Genomic DNA, 20,055 nt, shown 5'->3' on the forward strand with positions numbered 1-20,055 from the left:
CCACCTCAAATACTGCATCCAGTTCTGGTGTCCCCATTATAAGAATATACAAATGTTAGTGCAAGTCCAGAGCAGGGCAAACCGGTGACTTAGGGCTGGAGCACCTCTGCTATGATGATAGGCTGAAGGAGATGGGGTTGTACAGCCTGGAGAAGAGAAGACTCTAGGGGAACCTTGTAGCTGCCTTCCAATACCTGAAGGGAGCCTACATGGAAGCTGGAGAGGGACTTTTTATGAGGGTGTTTAGCAACAGGACTAAATGAAATGGTTTTAAAATGAGGGAGAGTAGGTTTAGACTAGATCTTAGGAAGAGGTTCTTCAGTACTGGGTGGTGAGACTCTGGAGGTGTTTAAGGCAGATTGGGTGAGGCCTTGGACAAAAATAAAATTGTAGCTGTCTATAAGAATTAAGATAAAAATGCTAAATAGCAGATTTACTTTTATTGTTTAGCATGTTTCCCACTTTTTATTGCATTTGCCTTTTCACGGAGCTCTTGCCTTTTCACTACCTGTTTTAAACATAGTTCCCTAACAGATTTCTGGGAGGGAAAAGGGCCTGAGATGCATAGTTATTGTATTTCACATTCTGTGCTCTAAAAAACTCTTTGCAATGTTACCTATTACCTTGTCATCTTTCAGTTTATCCTAGCTAAGGAAATAAGTTTTGCTTCTAGCTCAAAGAGTTGAAGAAAGCACAGAATTAGTAGAACATTCTGCTAATGTGAAGCAGCAGCATTAAGAAGAAATAAATTGAAGAAACACTTAGTGGTGAGGAAAAAACCCAATAGGTGAAGGATTGGAAAAGATAGTAAGAAACAGAAAGCATCCTATATAGATGAAGTTTTGTCTAAACTATAAACTTCAAGGAAAATATTATATCTAAATATCTTATAGATGAATCTTTGTGAAACTAGAACGGAAACATTATGTCATAGCAAAGCAATAGTTGAACAAGAGTAATAGAAAATATGATTTCAGAGTCTATGTTATTGAAATGTGATTTTCCCGTCTGCCTTGTAAATGTCTTTTAGTATTTGAATATATAAAAATAAATAGTTTTCCTATTTTATCTAGGCAGTGAAAATGAAAAGCATGCTTTTGACACCGTCTGCCACAACAAACTCCTGGCAAAGCTGGCAGCTCGTGGCTTGGACAGATTCACTCTGAAATGGGTCAAGAACTGGTTGGAGGGTCAGGCCCAGAGGGTGGTGGTGAATGGTGCCACATCCAGTTGGCAGCCAGTCACAGGGTGACAAAACTGGTGAGGGGCCTGGAACACAAGCTCTATGAGGAGAGGCTGGGGTTGTTTAGCCCGGACAAGAGGAGGCTCAGGGGAGACCTCATTGCTGTCTACAACTACCTGAAGGGAGGTTGTAGTCAGGTGGGGGTCGGTCTGTTCTCCTAGGCAACCAGCACCAGAATGAGGGGACACAGTCTCAAGTTGTGCCACGGGAGGTTCAGGCTGGATATTAGGAAGAAGTTCTTCACAGAGAGAGTGATCTGCCATTGGAATGTGCTGCCCAGGGAGATGGTGAAGTCACCGTCCTTGGAGATCTTTGAGAAAAGACTGGGTGAGGCACTTAGTGCTATGGTCTAGTTGATTGGATAGGGCTGGGTGATAGGTTGGACTGGGTGGTCTTGGAGGTCTTTTCCAACCTGGTTGATTCCATGAGTCTATGATTCTAATGCAGATTGGTCTTTCACTACATTCTAATCTGTCTGGTTGAGACTGGTTTTCCTTGATGGAGTTGTTCATTCCTGTACTCCAAAAATTGTCTCTTTGCTGAATGGTTGCAGACATTTTTATTCCTGATGGAGTCAGTAATAAAAGCTGTTTAACTCTGATGGGAGTTTTAAATATTTAGTCTTTCTGAAGCTTATAGAAGTTTGCTACTACATTTATTTTCATAGTTTCATAGTTTCATTCAGGGTTGGAAGGGACCACAAGGATCATCTAGTTCCAACCCCCCTGCCATGGGCAGGGACACCCCACACTAGATCAGGCTGGACAGAGCCTCATCCAGCCTGCTCTTAAACACCCCCAACCTGCTCTTAAACACCCCCTTGGTGGAATGAAAGGTAATGACTCAGTTTTATATCATTATCAATTGTAGGTTCACAGAGATTTCTAAGTCCATTAGCAAGCACTTCTGCTTCTTTTATTTGTGTCTGCAAAACTGCTTATTGATAGATTCATGGGTTTGGTGGGGTTTGTTTATTTGTTTGTTTGTTAATGGGATTAAGGGATTAATTATTGTATAGTGAAGTCTAAATAGTACATTTTAAAGTGTTATACATATTCACATACATATTTTGAAATATATACAATCTAGTATTCTGTAGTTCCATGGAACAATCTTCCTCATACCTAGTTAAGTCATGGCTGGATTGTTCAGGTCCTCATGAAGAATGACAGCTCTCTGCCTTATCATAATCTATTTCTTGATCTATTTTTCTTTCTGAGGTGTTCAAGTCATACTAAGTAATCTAATGTTTCCATTAAAAGTTTATGGTGCATTTGTGTATTTGTGTTCTTTATGGGGTATTCTTTTTTCAATTTTTTTTTTCAGGTGGAAATATTCAGAATAGCCAAAATTTCAGACTGAAGATTGCTATAACTGTTTTGTTGGCTTGGATTTTGTTTTTGTTTGTTTGGAGGTTTTGTTTGTTTGGTTTTTGCTACCTTAGTTGAAGTTATTCTACCCTTTTGAGTAATAAATGCATATGACAACTTGCTTGTTTCGTGGAGGGAATATATCCAGTGACTTGGAGAGGGGTGTTGGAAATGGATAGTTAGAACAGGGATGGGGAGAGAGGAGGGAAGCAATACTGTGCTCTCACTAGTCAACTCTCAAAGCACATGAGCTACCTTTCTCCCAGCTTTGAAGAGAACACGCAACATTATCTGCTTTGATTGTATCTCAGGAAAAGAGATGTTCAATGAAATAAGAGTAGCCATCATAAAGACAGTCTGAGGATAAAGAGAGCAGATGAAGTCAGAGAGAGGCTTATGAAATAAAAGTGCAGTAGAACAGGAGGACATAGGATCAGATGTATTTGTTGTTGAATGAAGAGCAAGATCTATGTAATGTCCAGTAAAAGAATTTTTAAGTTGTTATCATATTGAAGAGCCCAGTATTTTCGAGTTCTTGAATTCTACTGCTTTCAGCTAACAGCTGGACAACCTACACACCCTATCTACTTCACTAATGGAAATATTTGTAATACAAAAGAGATCATTTAAGCTGAATATTTGGTAATTTATTCATATACTACTTGCCACTAAGTCCTGCACTTCTGCTGGAAAATTGCCTGAGATCAAAGTATTCACTATTTTCTTCCAATTGTATTTTTATTATTTTTGTTAAGTGCACAAAACTGGAGTTTCTAATGAGAGTACTAAATATTGCATAGAATTAGTTTTCTTACAAACTGTTACTGTTTCCAGCAGATCAAAACCATAAACATCTGTAAGAGTTTCAGTCATCATCTATGCATTATTGATACAATGATATGGTTTTAATCTGTTTGTTAACAGATCTTCAATACATGATAAATACATATACTGGACAAAATGTTTGAATTAATTGTATTGCATTTGTTCAGCTCCTGTGTTTCACTCTTGACCTTTTAGCTTTAGAGTGATTTTTAAGCGAACAAATGTTGTCTGTGTTAAATCAGCCAGATTACAAAGATTGACTGTGTTATGCCTGACTGATTTGTATCTCAGGCAGTGACTGCTTTGTGTCAGTAACTTTAATACTTATTAACTGCAAGATTAAGATTTGTCTCATTAAACTGCAATAAACCTAATGTACTGAAGAGTCTATAATGGCTAATCACAACACAGTTTTCTGTACATTGTCATAATCATCAGTGTCCCATAAATATAAGGGTTCATTTGTGTTTGTAATTTATTTCAAAGGTGTATATACATAAAATATTTTAATTAGCACTTTGGGAAAATTACATTAATTGACTTTTCAAGCTATAACCCTATAACAGTGCCTGTAGAGAGGGTCTTCTCAAGCATACGCAAAAGCTCCTTCCAATGTTTTCTCTTAATCAGTTCCTCTCTCAGCAGAAAACATTACCCATTTTCACGTGGATAAACAATAACATTGTGGGCATTTATAAATGTTGCACATGTAAAATTTATGCAAATATGAAATGTGTCATGTGTACTGGTGTCTAAAATTTGTTAAGAAAAGACCAAGCCAGGTAATGTCCATTTTTATATTGTTCCTTTTACAGCACAGACAGCTAGGGTCTGACTTTTAGGAGGTTTTGGAGGTACTTTTACGATACAGGAATAAGGAATGACAGAAAAGATGGTGGCTGCCAGGAGTGAAAGTATAAGGATTTATGAAGTGTTTGTGTTAGGGTCTGGGCACACTAAGTAGTAATTAAACAACAACAACAAAGTAAAACTAGAAAGACACTGCTTCCTCTCAGTAAATTACTGCAAGTTTTCATAGATGTTTACCCTAGAAAACAATTAATTCAGGTATAGGATGGGGCTAGACTACTTGGAAATAATTGTGGTATGGTGTCATCTACTTCTAGCTATTTGTTTTGTGTTCTTACTGAAGTTACAGTATTAATTTGATTATAAGTTGATGAGACAAGATACGTATTTGCAGTCAAGCACATGCTCAATACCTTCCTAAATGGAGCCTTGTGTTGGTACCTAAATAGTAACTGAGTCAATTTATTTGACAAGCTGTGAGATGTTCAGTCAGGAGTTTTCGCTTAAATTAGTTCTTTGTTAGAATTACAATTGACATGACTGTGAAAGGTGACACCAGTACCTCAAAGGAAGTACACATAATGCAGGATGTTCATTTACTTGCCCGTTAAAGAAGAAAAAGAAGAAAGCTCTTTGCCTGACTGACAAAGATGATGAGGCATTTTTCTTTGAAAAAGTAGTTCCAGTCAATTCAAGGTACCTTCTCTGTGTTGGTGAGTTATGGAGTAGGAAAGAGTTGCAGAGTAGTAGCTCTTTGGGATGTTTTACAGCCTCTGCCAAAGCTTAAGTGGACCTTCACAATGTGAAATCTAGACTTTTGATCATGATTCACGATGAGACTTTACTACCAAGTCACTGATTTTCTGCTATCACAGTATCATAGATCTTCATTCTGCCAAAAGGTACTAATGAACTTACGATGTCTAGCAATTCTTCTCATTTATTACAGAGTTATCCAAGTTCAACAAATACTTTGGCAGGCTACTTTGGTGCAACAGAGAAAATCAGAAAGCTACTTGATCATTAATAAAATAGTACAGTCCAGTGTGACAGAATATGATTTTCTTTATAGATCCATCATTGAGTATTGATGAAGCATGACTAATGCCAGATAAAATGAAATTATTGTATGTGCTGATTAATTCAGATAGGTGTGCAGCACTTCTTGAATAGGTTTTTGCAGATCATAGTACAGAGATGACCTTTAATGACTAATTCCCAAATGTTGCTTACCTTTATTTGCAGCTTTATTAAACTACATAGCAAATGTCTTGCGTGTTCTGTACTTGGGACAATATCAAAGGATCTAGGTTATTTCTGTTCCCTTGCTGTTATGTTTTGAAGAACAGTTTCAGATCAGGAAGTCACACCATGTGAACAGTAGCTTGAATTCTCGAAGTTAATGCTAGCTTACTAAAATTCAAAACTAAATCGTGATGGTCTGTGAGAATGTATTTGAGTTGATTGGCCATGAAAGCTGTGTGACAAGGGGTACAAATTTAGATATGAAAAAATTCATGCCTAGCCAAGCATGGAAGGCAAATAAGATTTTTTTATTTTCCATTTCAAATTTATGTAGTTCTTTTACATATTACTTGGGCTTTGGTGTCCTGTCTCCTACTATTAGAAAGAAAAATCTGTCAGAAAGGTAAGAAAAGATACCGTTAAAATGTTTTGTGAACTTCAGAGGTACTTGTTTCTACTGTGATTAATCATCCTAGATGTTCTACTCAAAGATGCATGATGAAGGAGGAAAAAAACAAAATCAGAAAATCCTCCAGTGTTCTCTGTTTGATTTTGGTTTCTTATTTTAAATATTTGTTTTTTCCATGTTAATTCTTCCATAGAAATCTGAAGTGAATGGGTTTTCTCAAGAGTTTATGTATAAAACAGTAGCACAAGAGCATTCTGAAACTGGTTCTCATATCATTGGTTTGCATTTCACTTTGACAGATTTATGCTGCAAGAATACTTGAATCTTTTGCTTTTTATGAACTGGCTAGAAATAGATTGGGTGTTTTATTTGTCAGTTATGTGTCATGATCTGCACTGCGGAGAAAGAGTCCAGATATCACTAACACACAAACAAAGAAGTTATAATTGTAGTGTGATTTGTTTGAATAATTAGCAAGTCAGGCAATCGTAGACAATTTCTCATTTTGCTCAAGATCTAAATAGACAAGATCTATTTATGCTTGGCTGGGGCATTTGGAGATATATTAGAAGATGTGTACCCAAAGGACCAGCACAAGCTGGAAGGGGTATGCATAGATCTGCCTGTATAAAGAATGCTTTGCAAGCCTTTCCAAGTGAAAGTTTATATATCTATACCAAGAATATTTCTAATAGAGACAGCAGTAACTGTACTAAGTGAAGTGGAGGTAGTTGTCAATGAGGTCTTTTCTGACTGGAAAGTCGAGGTATATATATGTGGCAATGTTAATGTGCACTATTTTGACAGCTGAATGTAGCCTTGCAAAATATGCATATATTCAGGTGTTTAATCACTGTAAAATAGAATTCCTTGTGTTGTCATCCTGTATATGCTTCATTATTATATTTTCTCTGTGGATTGATAAATAATAACATTTAAAAAATATAATAACATTTAAAACACCACAGTGCAGTTCTTTATGTTAAAAGCTACAGAGAACAGTGGTTTAGATTACTTCCAAAGGTATATGCAAAATACCTGGTCCCAGCAGGTCTAGATTTGTACATGAGGGAAAACCTTGTAAACATAAGCAAAACAAAAGCAGTAAATTCTGAATTATATTGAATAAGATTTTTGTGCAGGCTTATTTTCAGAGTGAACTGTTGGAAAAGTACTGAAACCTGTATTTGCAGACAGAAACAAACTTCAAAGGAGCATGCAATTTGAAAAATTTTTCCTAGTAATTATTTCTGTGATGTATATTTAAAATGCTTTGTGAAGATGGCATTGAGTTGTGAATGACTGCCTGTCTCCCACAGATGTAGACACTCATGGCACCTATGAGTCACATTCTGAACTGTTGGTTCAATATCATCGTGCAAGTCAAAATAGCATTTCTATTGTTCTGTTATTAAACATCTATTTTCACATTCTGAGCAGCTGATAGAAAAGTATTGGAGCAAATGATACCTACAGCACTTTACCTTGTGTGGTGTATGAATGAGGTGTGCACCCATTTTAAAACCTTAGTCCTGCTTCACTGGTTTTCTTTAGTTTTCAGTTGATTTGACAACACCGAAAACTCTAGAGTTACTAAAGAAGTTGCAGTGAGAAAAGTTGTAGACCTAGGGAAAAGCTGAATAAATTAATGAGGCCTTGATTTCTGAAAACTTCATATGATTGGAGATTTTTTTCAACAAAGTTTCTATGAGTAAAAATGTCTTGAATTGGAAAAATATGCTACTATTAGAAGCTTCTCTCAAAGGCTTATAAACATGCACAGTTTTGATATGAGAGAGAAAAAGAAGCGCTTTCCCTTTATAAACCATAAATCTGTTTCAGTTATTTTTTCAAATTTTAAAACAATTAGAAAAAAAAAGATGTTTGTTTCTGATGAAATGTTTGTTTGGATTTCACCTTATGTCTCTAATCACTTTATTATATTGTGCTTATTTTTTTTACTCCGTTAGGCTGTTTTACTGTATTACACTGTTTCTCTGTATTGCAGCTAAGATAATGTTACTAGAAAAGTAGTTTGTGATATCTGAGTGTGTCGTCAGCTCTCACTGGGCTTTGTGGGTGTGGTGCTGCTTCTTTAGGGGGTAGTACACAGCCAGTTGTTTCCAGGTAACAGCACTCACACTATTAAATATAACAGTATCACAGTATCACTTAGGTTGGAAAGGACCTCGGGGATCATCGAGTCCAACCTATCAACACAGACCCCATGACTAGACCATGGCACCAAGTGCCACGTCCAATCTCCCCTTGAACGCCTCCAGGGTCGATGACTCAACCACCTCCCTGGGCAACCCGTTCCAATGCCGAATGACTCGCTCGGTGAAGAACTTCCTCCTCACCTCGAGTCTGAACCTCCCCTGGCGCAGATGGGAGTGTGAACTTATTGAAATTTATTCTAGTTCAGACTTTTAGCTGTTTGGCTTTTTCTCTGTTGTCATTTACCTTTCTCTCTTCCACTTTGCCTGCCTCAGAAGGTGAAAAAGAAATCTATACATAATCTTTTTTCCACCTCTCTGCCTGAAGCTATTACAAAGGCTATCTTACAGTCCCTGTATGCATTTAGGTCTGCATTATTTCTTCATCTTTGACTTTACAGGCCCTCATATAGAATCACAGAAAGATGGGGTTGGAAGGGAACTCTGGAGGTCATCTAGTCCAATTGCCACTGCTAGAACAGGTTCACCAAGAACAGTTTGCACAGGATGGCATTCAAGCAGGTTTTGATTGACTCCAGAGGTGCAGACTCCACCACCTCATTGAGTAGCCTGTTTCAGTGCTTCTAACAGCCTCAAACATCACTTCCATTATTACTGTACTATCATCTTTGCTCCTCTTTTTACTTTTTCATATAATGCTGACAGGTATACAGCATTACTAGTTTTTTCTGGTGCTATTCCATGATGAAAATGGCAAAGTGGCAATGGGCATTTTGTGATAAACTCTGATATCAGGCATGTTCTTCACTGTAGTCCTTGATCAAGGTATGTATTTTCAATACATATTTCTTATTTTTATGCCTTTTAGACTGTAGATTATCCAGTGGAGGATCCTTTTCTAGTATTGTGTAGGCTTCTAAATACTGAGACATTAATTACAATATTGTTAAAGGAAAGCAGGATTGAAGGAATTTTAATAGATTTTCTGTACTTATCTGCATGCAGAATTAGTTACTCCAAAAGCATGACATGTAAATTCTCAGTCTAACAATCACTGGAGAAAAATACAAAGTCATCACTGAACATTAAAAGCCCTACGCTGCTGAATGGAAAATCTACCTACTGTCAGTACACTGGAAAGGATATGAGTTGCAAGAAAGGTATATATTTCAAACAGATTCATATGGGCTTAGAGAGGGGGTAAAAAAGAAAATATTTTTAGCACAGTATTGGAAGGGTGGAAAGTGTTATGCAGGTCTGTGATGGCTGCTGGAAGTGGGTGACTTGCTCAACAGGTTACTTTATAAGACTTTGGCAGCAGTTTAAGTCAATGAATTTGAACATTTTACATTGTGTATTTTAAAGCTGGCTGTGATTGACTTTGTTAAAGAAAAACAGTTTCAAGCTCTATTGTTATTTCTTTTATACAACTAGCATATACACTGGAGAATTACCCTTGTTTTTGAAGTTCTTATTTAGTATATTTATTTATATTTTTCTTAGGGGAATTATCTAGCAGTTTTGAAGCACCCATGTCTACAAAATATCAATAGAAGTTTCTATTTAACTAAAATAAATGACTGGATGCACTCCTGTGTGATGTGGTATAGGTAATCATGTTCTGGCAGGGGGGTCGGACTAGATAAGGTCCCTTCCAGCCCTTAACATTCTGTGAAAATTTGTGTATATTTAAAAATTGCTTAAACTGTTATCTTCAGAGAATCTTGTGTATAAACAACTGGTAAACATAGACAGAGTAAAACTTCTGGTTACTGACTCAATGCATGCTGTCTTCCCTCAGCCTTCCAGAAGGCAGTAAGAAGGGCTTTACATGGTATAAAAGTCCTTTGGGAGTGGTAAGATTTGGGAGTCAGAGATGCTGCGTTCATGAAACTGCTCAAAACACAAGGAACAGTAGTTGCAGAAACATGAGCACCTTTGCTGGGGGAAGGGTTTATTGTGGAACTGGGCTTTAGATTAGGCAATCTGATAACTAGACAGATGCTTGGCCTTACATGATTCAAAACCAATGCCTTCACTTAAGAAACCTGGCACAGGGAAAAATATATTCTGCTTCTACAATTGTTTCTAATTCTGTGCCTTTTTAGTGAAAATTTTCATTTGTTCTTGTGAGATATTTCAATGATGCACAAAGAATTGAGCAGGAGCAATTCTGTTGTCAGTACTATACAGACGAAAAAATGGAATGAACCTAGGTTGATGTAAATAATGGAAGTGAATATCTGTTGTCTGTTGTTTTCCTATTATTGAAGATTCTTCTCAATAACCTGATCAGTGAGCAACAGAAACTGTGAATATAGAATGTCATGTATACATATAATAGGTAGCAACAGAGAAAACTCAGGAGTTGAATTAACCTGCTGTGCCCTCTCACAGAATTTTCTGGTATTATGGGCTGTTGTATTTGACCTAATCTCTGGCCCACAGCATTCAATTTTCAGAAGTATTCCTTAAAAGCAAAAGCTTTCTTTTAGCTTTCTTAATACAATATGCTAACACACTTCAATTTTCTTGTAGGGTGCTTTGAGTGTTGCATCAAATGCCTGGGAGGTATTCCCTATGCATCTTTGATTGCCACCATCCTGCTGTATGCTGGAGTTGCGCTGTTCTGTGGTTGTGGACATGAAGCACTTTCAGGAACTGTCAACATTCTGCAAACCTACTTTGAGATGACAAGAGCTGCAGGAGATGTTATTGATGTCTTTACCATGTAAGTTGGATGTTTCTTTTAAGTATGTCCTTTTAAAACTACTGGAAAATTCCACAGGTAATATAGATTTGCCTGAAGAAAATGTGTTGTAAGGACAAGCATAGAAGAAAATGTTTGGGTGAGATTGTAGAATCATAGAATGATCTGGACTGGAAGGGAACCTCCAAAAGTCATCTGGTGCAACCCCCTCTGCAGTAAGCAGTGGCATCCTCAACTAGACCAGGCTGCCCAGAGCCCTGTCAAGCCTCACTTTGAATATCTCCAGAGATGGGGCCAATATTACCTCCCTGGGCAACCTGTTCCAGTGTTCCACCAGCCTCATTGTAAAGAACCTGGTTTTAACATCCCATCTAAATCTGCTCTTCTCTAGTTTGAAGCCATTGCCCCTTGTCCTATCACCACAGGCCTTTGTAAACAGCTTCTCTCCATCAGGCCTTCCTGAGGTACTGGAAGGCCACTATTAGGTCTCCCTGGAGCCTCCTCTTCTCCCAGCTGAACAACCACAGCTCTCTCAGCATGTCCTTGTAGCAGAGGTGCTCCAACCCCCTCATCATTTTCATGGCCCTCTGGACCTGTTCCATCAGGTTCATGTCTTTCCTATATTGAGGACTCCAGACCTGGATGCAGTACTCCAGGTGAGGTCTCACCAGAGAAGAGTAAAGTGGCAGAATCACCTCTCTGAATCTGCTGGCAACATATCTTTTGATGCAGCCCAGGATGTGATTTGCCTTCTGCCTGCTCATGTCCAACTTCTCATCCGTCAACACCACCAAGTCCTTTTCCGCAGGGCTACTTTCTAACACCTCATCCCCTAGTCTGTATTGATAGTGAGGATTGTTCCTGCCCAGGTGCAGAACCCTGCACTTGCTCTTGTTAAACCTCATGAAATCAGAAGATGAACTTTTGACAGAGCTGATTTTTTTTTTTCCTATTTACAAGCAATTTGTATTACTATTTAATATCCCATAGTAATAATTTATTAATAAACATTACTGTACATAATATTGATGAATCATGCTTGTTTTTATCCTCTGATGTTATTTTCTGAAAAGTGCAAATAATATTTCTGTAAACTCTAGATAAAACAGGATTGTGTAACAATTAACAGATTATATCTGTGAGCAAACAAAATAAGTAATTGAAGATTTATGCAGAACCCTGAGACTTCAAATGACAAAACTCTGTTGCCCCTGATTTTTTCTAAATTGATCAGTTTTGAAGATTTCATACTTTGCTACTCCTGAAAAAAAGCCCAAACTATTTCTGGAAGACCTTTGCATTGTTGAACATCTCCTTCCTTTTGGTAAATTAATTACATCTAACAAGGTAGTTTATTGTAACCTCAAATTAAACTATGTGTTTTCTAAGGACTTTAAAATTTCCTCTTTAAAACATTATTTTCTTAGATATTTGAAATCCAGATTCTTATCTAGCTTCTAATGTTTGTGCCTAAAACTGAAGAATCCTACACTCAAATTTTTAGAATCAGAATCACAGAATCAACCAGGTTGGAAGAGACCTCCAAGATCATCAATCCATCTGATCACCCAACCCTATCTAATCAACTAAAACATGGCACTAAGCACCTCATCCAGTCATTTCTTAAACACCTCCAGTGGTAGTTGCCTTTTCTTTCGTGTAAGCCATTTCAGAGAAATTATTTGACCATCTGTGAAAACACTGACCTCTTATGATGGATAGTTCCATGAGCTTGTGGTCACCAAGCCGTTTCTATCATTTACCAGGAACCCTGCCTAACCATGGAGGTCCTAGTTGACTGACTACTAGCAAATGTGAGGTTCCTCTACTAGAAGGGCTGGAAGGAAGGTCTAGGGAACTACAGGACTCTCAGTCTGACATTGGTGCCAGGGAAGGTTATGGAGCAAATCATCTTAGGTGCAATCACGTGACACCTACTGGACAATAAGGTGATCAAGTCCAGCCAATATGGGTTCATGAATAGCATGTTCTGCTTGACTAACCTGATCTCCTCCTATGACAAAGTGATCTGCTTCTATATATATTGGGCTGATGGGAAGTATGTGGCTTCTGCTTTGCTTTTTTGGCTTGTCATTTAGAATAATGGGTCTGACTTGGCTCAGTGGCTAAGGTTCATTGTTACCCTGAATGAACGATCACTCATTTTATTAAGCTCTAACTTATTTTATTAGTCCCTAGGAAGCTATTAGTGCAGAACAGCCACAAATCGATGCTTTCCCTTTGGAGCAAGTTTTTCAGCTTCCCACTGTCAAATACTTAAGTATAAATATCAGGCAGAAGACATATTTTAAATGCATACAATTCACATGAAATTAGTAAGGAACTGTAAAGGTGATTTTATTTTTTTTCTTCCTTGGAATTTGATTGTTTGGGTTTGCCAGAAGCTTTTATTATTTGTTTTGGGGGATATTTCCTTAAAGATACACTAAAGAAAATTTTTCCCTTGGCAGATCTACTGAAATTGAAATTTCAGTTTATTTAGTTGTGAAAGATGTCTCTGAAGTTACGTCTTAAAGGGAGGGAGAACAAATATTTTGACTAACAGCAGATGAGCCATTGCACTTAACTGAATAAACTGTATGAATCTCAAAGGAATTTGCACACATTAGTTTTCTACTTGCTTGAATATATATTACTCTGCTTTGTAAAGTAATTTTTTAGGGAGAAGAAATGTTTGATATTTTGCTAGAACTATTGATTAACAGTTGGCAGCACAAAAGCCCTATGGCAATTGGATTGCCTTAAGAGGCCAAAAAATAGGAAGATAAAATATCTAAGTAGAAACAGACACTGCAGTGTCTACATCCATAAAACTATCTATTTTGAAATGGAAACAAAATCTAGACGTTTATTGTACTGATTAAAAATAACAAGTAGTGTTCCCTACTAGTGTGCCCTACTAAATTATACTTGAGGATAATTAATGACATTTTGGATAATTTATGATATTTTGGCTCTTAACGCTGCTAGTGCTGTGAAGTATCTCAGAATGATGCGGAGTCTGTCCTTCTGTCATGAATGTGCTAGGCAGATGCTGCAGTGGAGTGAAGAGTGTTAGATTCTGTTTAATCATGCCTATGGTCTCTGTCTATAATTTTATTAGCAGAGTGGATTTTAAGTGCACTATGGGTATAGTCCCTGATTCCATCTCCTTGGATTCTTATCTGAGGTCCAATAACATATATTAGCTACAGTTCTATCCCCTTTGGAAAATATAATAAGTAGTAAATATTTATAGTTTTGTAGCTAATCTTAACTTTCACTAAATGCCAAGTTAAAATATGGAATGATCATTTTAATAATTGTGAGGTATGGCATACATCCTGGAGAGATCCTGGGTAGGGTAGAAATAGTGGGCTTATAGCAAAGAGTTAGAGAAAATAATGAGTTTTTTTCCAGATTGTTTTGAAGGGGGAAATCCAGAACTAAATTTAGCCTGTACTAGGATGCTAAAGCCAGTATTTTCTAAAAAGGAATCGCAGGATTTTTTTAAAAGGGTTATAGCCTAACTTGGATTTCTTCAGGGTGGCCCAGGTAGAAGAGGTAATTTAAATTCTTGAAAACTGAACTAAATGAAATGCATTCAAATTCATGAGAACACCTACTGCACAGACAGGTACAGGGGGGCATATCCTCAAAAATCTCCAAGCTGAATGCAGTAGTCTCTTCTCCATTTACAGTCATTTCTCAAGCCATCAACCTTGAAAACATTGGATTGTGTCAAGAGTTAGGGGTGGACCAGCCACTAAATGAGTGATGGATGCTCTCTGCCAGCCCCTCTCCCTTTGCAAAGGCAAGAGAAAGGGAGTAAGGGAGTGAGAATTGTGGACTGGAAAATAAGAGAGCTTTAATGAAAATAATAATTATAAAACAAAATATATGCAAATATATACAAAACCAATATCACCCCCCCACATACACACACACTCCTCCACTGATGGCAATTACATCACTGTCACCACTGATGCTGTGGGCAGGCACTGGGCAAGTCCAGACTGGATCCAGGAACTGAATTCTGTACTTGGATTCTGGAACATACTAATTAGGATCACAAGCAGAATGTACAGACTCCCCCTCAGACGCCAGCCATTTGAAGAAGAAACTTGACCTTCTTGATACTGAATATGACACATATGGAATGCATTAGCTAGTTGACAATTTTAGGATCACCTGTCCTTTCCACTCTTCAGAGGTGCAGCCTTTTATCTTCTGCACCCTGAATGGAGTACACAAAACGTAGCAGCAAACTTGGGCTGTGTACCAATCCTTGGTGCTAAGTATAAATGTCAAGAGCATTATCACTACTAGAAGAAGACACTCTGAGAAATCTTGTTCATTTCAGAAAGTGTGCTAATTTAGAAGAGGCTGAGCTGAAAATTAAAATCACTGAACAGAATTAGTTCTGTTCTAACTCAAACCAGGACAGATGGTTATAAACAACAACAACAAACAAAAAACCCCAAACCAACTTGGAATTATCAATGTGTGACCTTTCCAGTGTGACTAACTGCTCATTATGTTGCCTTCTGAATCACTTTTGTGAAACTTCATTCCCCATAGTCCTAGACTTCACTAGCAACATTATTACTCTTCCAATGGTAGCTGCTTCCCCAAGTGAAGAAATAAAATTTTAGTGTGTCTTAATGTATAGAAGTGGATGTGGATTCCTGCAGTGGATGTAGAGTAGTTATTTTAGTTCCTTGTGATTCAAAGAGATCCTAAGAAAATAACTATGGTGGTCTAAATTATTCCAATATTTTAACTAGACTGGGTTATGTTGCATACTTTGGCAGTTTAACAGCTCTGTAGGCTGCTCCACTGAAACTGAGTAATCTGCTTAGAGGCAGTTGTGGTCTTTCTTATAATAACTTAATAAACTGCAGTAAACACTATTTCTGCGATGTACTGGTGTAACTAGATTCACTTAATCATTGATATTGACAAGATTCTGAAATCAACAGAAATAGATGTATGATTATCAAATGTGTATTTTGTGAGCTGGATGAGCAGATGATATATTTTAGGAAACCAACAGCACAAGGTAGGTTTGGTATATTTCCCAACAGCATCTCTCCACAGTTCTTTCTCTTCAGTATGCAAGGCCAGTCAGTGCCATCTGTCACTTTTGTGATATATAGGCCATGAAACAAGGGAATTGTGCTCTTAGAGTGAAAAAGGAGGTAATCTTCCTCATAGAAACATTGACATTTTCCAGCTACAGTCAGAGCTAATTCAGGTTGTTGTAATTCACTTCCTTTTAAAGGTGTGAAACCAAATAGTAAACTAAATGAAGTTGCAATCTGTAAATCTGCTGTCACTATCTGTTGGAAGTGTCACGTACACTCTACTGGAGCTACCTATGTTTTTGCAGCCAGCAGTTTCCTTCCTTTCAAAATGTGAATGTCTGTATTTCAGATTCTGTTATGTTCAAATTTGCTGCTCACTGACAGCCTTTCTGTTAATCAGAGTATTGCCATTATTAATTAAAAAGATATTATTTAGTAACATATATATGTATGTTTTGAGGAAAAACAAAAGGGCATGTATAGAAACTTTTATATCCTCTTGCTTAGTGTGAAACTAGGTTTTAGAGGTAGGTAAATGGATATCATTCTGATCTTCTGCTGTTCAGTTTCTGTTGGCTTTGTATCTATCACAAGTTAAATATTGCTACCACTAAAAATGTTATTAATTAATATTATTACACTAATATTAATGGAATACTGTAAAAGGTATTACACTGAGACCTGTAGTAAAGGTTAGCTGATATGAATTATGGTATTTATAAATATTGGCATTATACCACATAATAAATCTGCTTCAGTCATCTACTTAATATGCAGTGTTATTAATCTACTTCTCCTTATACATGTTTGGTCTGTTAAAAAAGCTATGGATTCTTTAAGTCTGAACTTAAATCATGTTGTAAGCATTATTTATGTCATGGGAAGCAAAAGATGTAAGGCCCTGCATTAGGGCAAGCAATTGCTAACTTACTCAGGGCTGAGTCTTACTATTTCTGAAAACAGCAACCATCCTAAAGAGTCTTGGCAGATGAGCCCCCTGGTTCTGTAAGGAGAAGATTCACTGGAGCACCAGTTCAGGTATCTGAGTCTATGAATAGGAAGAAGAGACAGGAAGGAGGTGGAAATGTACACAGTTTGCCTATACCAAACTAGTAGGATGACCTCCTGTGGCTGAAGTCCAGATTTGTTCAGAGATTCGTTTGAGGCATATACTGCCTTTTTGGAGTTGTATACTGATACCACGCTTTTAGCTCCATATCTATTAAAAAAACAAAACAAAGCAAAAATAAGTTACTACAAAATGTTTTGCAAATCCAATATTTGCAACTTATCCTTAAAAATCCCTGAGTATTATTACACTGATACATGTAATGTATATTTGATCTGTGACAGCAAATAATTTTCAACTAATCTTATTTCTCCCGAGTATTGCAGAAATCTTAACTTGATATGTGTACATTGGCAGGCTGACAATCATGCATTATGAAAAAATGGATAGAAGTGGGCTGCCTTATTCAAACCCTGTTTTGAAATCCACAGAGGATCTGCTCTTTTGGTATGTTTGAGATGGAAGCTCTGAGGATGTAGTCCAGAGTTAAAGTGGAGGATTCAGCACTATCAGTATTTACTGCAGGTGACTGGAAGTTTACAACTGTAATACTTTAAAAATTTACACTTTTAAATACTCCCAAATCTTGTAATATGCTTATCCACGTCTTTTTTTCACCTTATTGTTTGGGAATGAATGCCTGGAAATGCAGTATCTGTAGTGTACAATACCATCATGTAATTCTGCCAGAAGTCTTCATGTTACTGCACAGCAATTTCAAATTTTTTGGCCTTCTTCAGGGAAAGAGGACTCCAGAACTCCTTTTATCATTTTCTTATGGACTTTAATTGAGCATTTTGTACTCTGATTCTGTTTCCTTTGTATCTGAAATTTAAAAGTTTAGACTCTATACTAACCTAATCTCAGAAAAAAAATCCCTTATGGGCCTTTTTGTACTGTGTTTATTTTCCCTTATCCACACTGAGACTGTCAGTTTCTTTCATCTCATGTTGTTGTCACCTGGAGGGCTTTTTTGCCTTAATTTGCAGATAGTACATGATTAATAATAAATCTTCCTTACTCTGCTGGCTGTATGTTTTCTTTCTGAAGTCTGCCTTTGCTTGTCTCTTCCTTTTGCTAACAATTCCTCCTTGCTTTGTGGTACCAACCATACAAGTTAGTAATGTCACGAACTTACACCAGGAAATTATTTCCAAGAATTTTTTCCCAGCTGGTTTGCAGGAGAACTTGTGCACCTCTTTTAAAAACTTCCATGAGGCATATCTTCTTCGTACCCTAAACAAAACTTCTTGCTTGCAGACATCTCCTTATATCTTGTCTTCAAATAACACATTTGCAAAACTGTTCCTACACCTTGAGATAGCTTGACGGAACAGGCTGCTATCTCTGTTTCTTAACAGCCTCTGAGGATCAGTATGTCAGGGGTCAAAGAGGTCAGCATCAAGGCCAGTACTGCTGTTTCAGAGAGTAACAGAAATTATTTGCCATTCCAAATGTGAATATCAACTATTCCAAGTGAAATAAATGTCTCCAATGCATTCCTGAATTAAAAAAAAAAAACAAAAAACCTCTAACTAGTGTGTAGATTGTTTGCAAACATTATAAAGTAACTTTGATAGAAAAATGCATATTGGTGTGCATTAATTGAGTACCAAACCTCAACAGCAAGGGTAGAAAGTGTACCATGATTAAACTGAATAGTGTAAATCTTTCAGGATTCCTACAGTTTGCAATTCCTGTTAGGACAGAGTAAAATATAAAAGGCCAATGTTAACAGTTTTTCCTGGCTTCTCTGTTGAGGTAGTAAATCCATTTGTTATGTGCAGTACTGATCTACTCCACTGAAGCAAATTGTTCCACAAGCTCAAAACATTATTACTTCTAGACATATTTAATGGAAGCCAGCTATGAATATTGAAATACTTTGGAACGATTATTAACTCAGTTGATTGAAGGAGTCTCAATAACAACAAAGTAATTTGTTATGCACACTTTTAACAAGAGCCTGCTGCACATAGTCATGATCATTCAACAATTAGTCTTATTGCTTGCTGATTTATTTTTTAATCCTTGAATTTGCAAAAGAACAATTAATATACACAGTAGGAATTCTGCAACACTGATCTGACTGAGAGTGTTTTTCACTCACTTCCAGATTGTCTGCTCCATATTCAGTTACTATGTGCTCTTTGAGATGTTGATGTTGATGACTTCCATCAATAAATTCTGTCAGTGGTAGAAAGTGTTTTCTCTGGATCAATATTAATATACATTCTATTAGATAGAATCCACATTCAGAATAATGAAGTAGGAATTCCACTTAGTATGGAGTAATGACCCTAAAAAAGAGCTAAAAACTGGAAGATCAGCTTGATTTAAATCACAAATTTGAAAACAGTGGTGTTTGTGTTTCTAACATTTCCAAACATACTGTTGTGAGGGAAAGCAGATCAGGAGTCTATGGAGTGTCTACAAGGTTAAAATGCTATGTGAAATATGGCTTAGATTTTTCTATAACAATAAAAGTTTTTAATAATTTCAAGATTTTGTCACAATTAACTTAGGTAATCATTGATCTTATTCTACCCAGGAGCCTAGGTTAATATGTGAAGATTGCATAATCAACATAAAATTATTAACATTCTTTACTGACTGCCTTTTCATTACTTCAATTATATTATTATATACTATTCATAGAACTCCTGCATTTAGAGAGTTATTCAAGATTTCTTTTTCATGTGGCTGCAGCCTTCCCCTAATGTATATCTTTGCAAGCCTTTCAGCAGTACAGAATTTATCATATATATATATATATATGTATATTTTATTTTCCCTTTACTGATTACCCACCTCATTCCTTCTATTCCATCCTACACAAGTGTAATCCCTGCTGGTCCTTTTTTTTATCTTACCCATCTCTCCCATTGGCTCATGTTCATCATCCCTTCTGCCATTCCCTTCTACCTCCCTGTTTGCCCTCATATTCTGTCTGCAGCATTTGAGACTTGACTGAAACACAGATGGCAATTAATATCCTTGAGTTCATCCACAAAGAATCAAATGTTATATTAAAGAAAGGCGTTTTACAGGGCCTTTATTTTATTATATGCTATAATTTAGTTGGAAAATCAAAGTTTATGTGAAATTTA

The 20,055-nt window shown here is 36.9% G+C and overlaps 1 protein-coding gene across 2 annotated transcripts in view; it reads left to right on the top strand.

The window, feature by feature from the left end:
• GPM6A (glycoprotein M6A) overlaps nucleotides 1–20,055 on the top strand; it is a 115,899-nt gene that overhangs the window by 72,479 nt on the left and 23,365 nt on the right. For both annotated transcript variants that reach the window (XM_068137052.1, XM_068137053.1), the window contains exon 2: nucleotides 10,618–10,810. In XM_068137052.1, the coding sequence (XP_067993153.1) occupies nucleotides 10,618–10,810 (193 nt within the window). The remainder of the gene's footprint in view (nucleotides 1–10,617; nucleotides 10,811–20,055) is intronic.

This window comes from Melanerpes formicivorus, unplaced genomic scaffold, assembly GCF_026170545.1.
Source record: "Melanerpes formicivorus ecotype bairdi unplaced genomic scaffold, bMelFor1.0.p_v2 SCAF_4, whole genome shotgun sequence".
In the NCBI taxonomy this organism is placed as follows: Eukaryota; Metazoa; Chordata; class Aves; order Piciformes; family Picidae; genus Melanerpes; species Melanerpes formicivorus.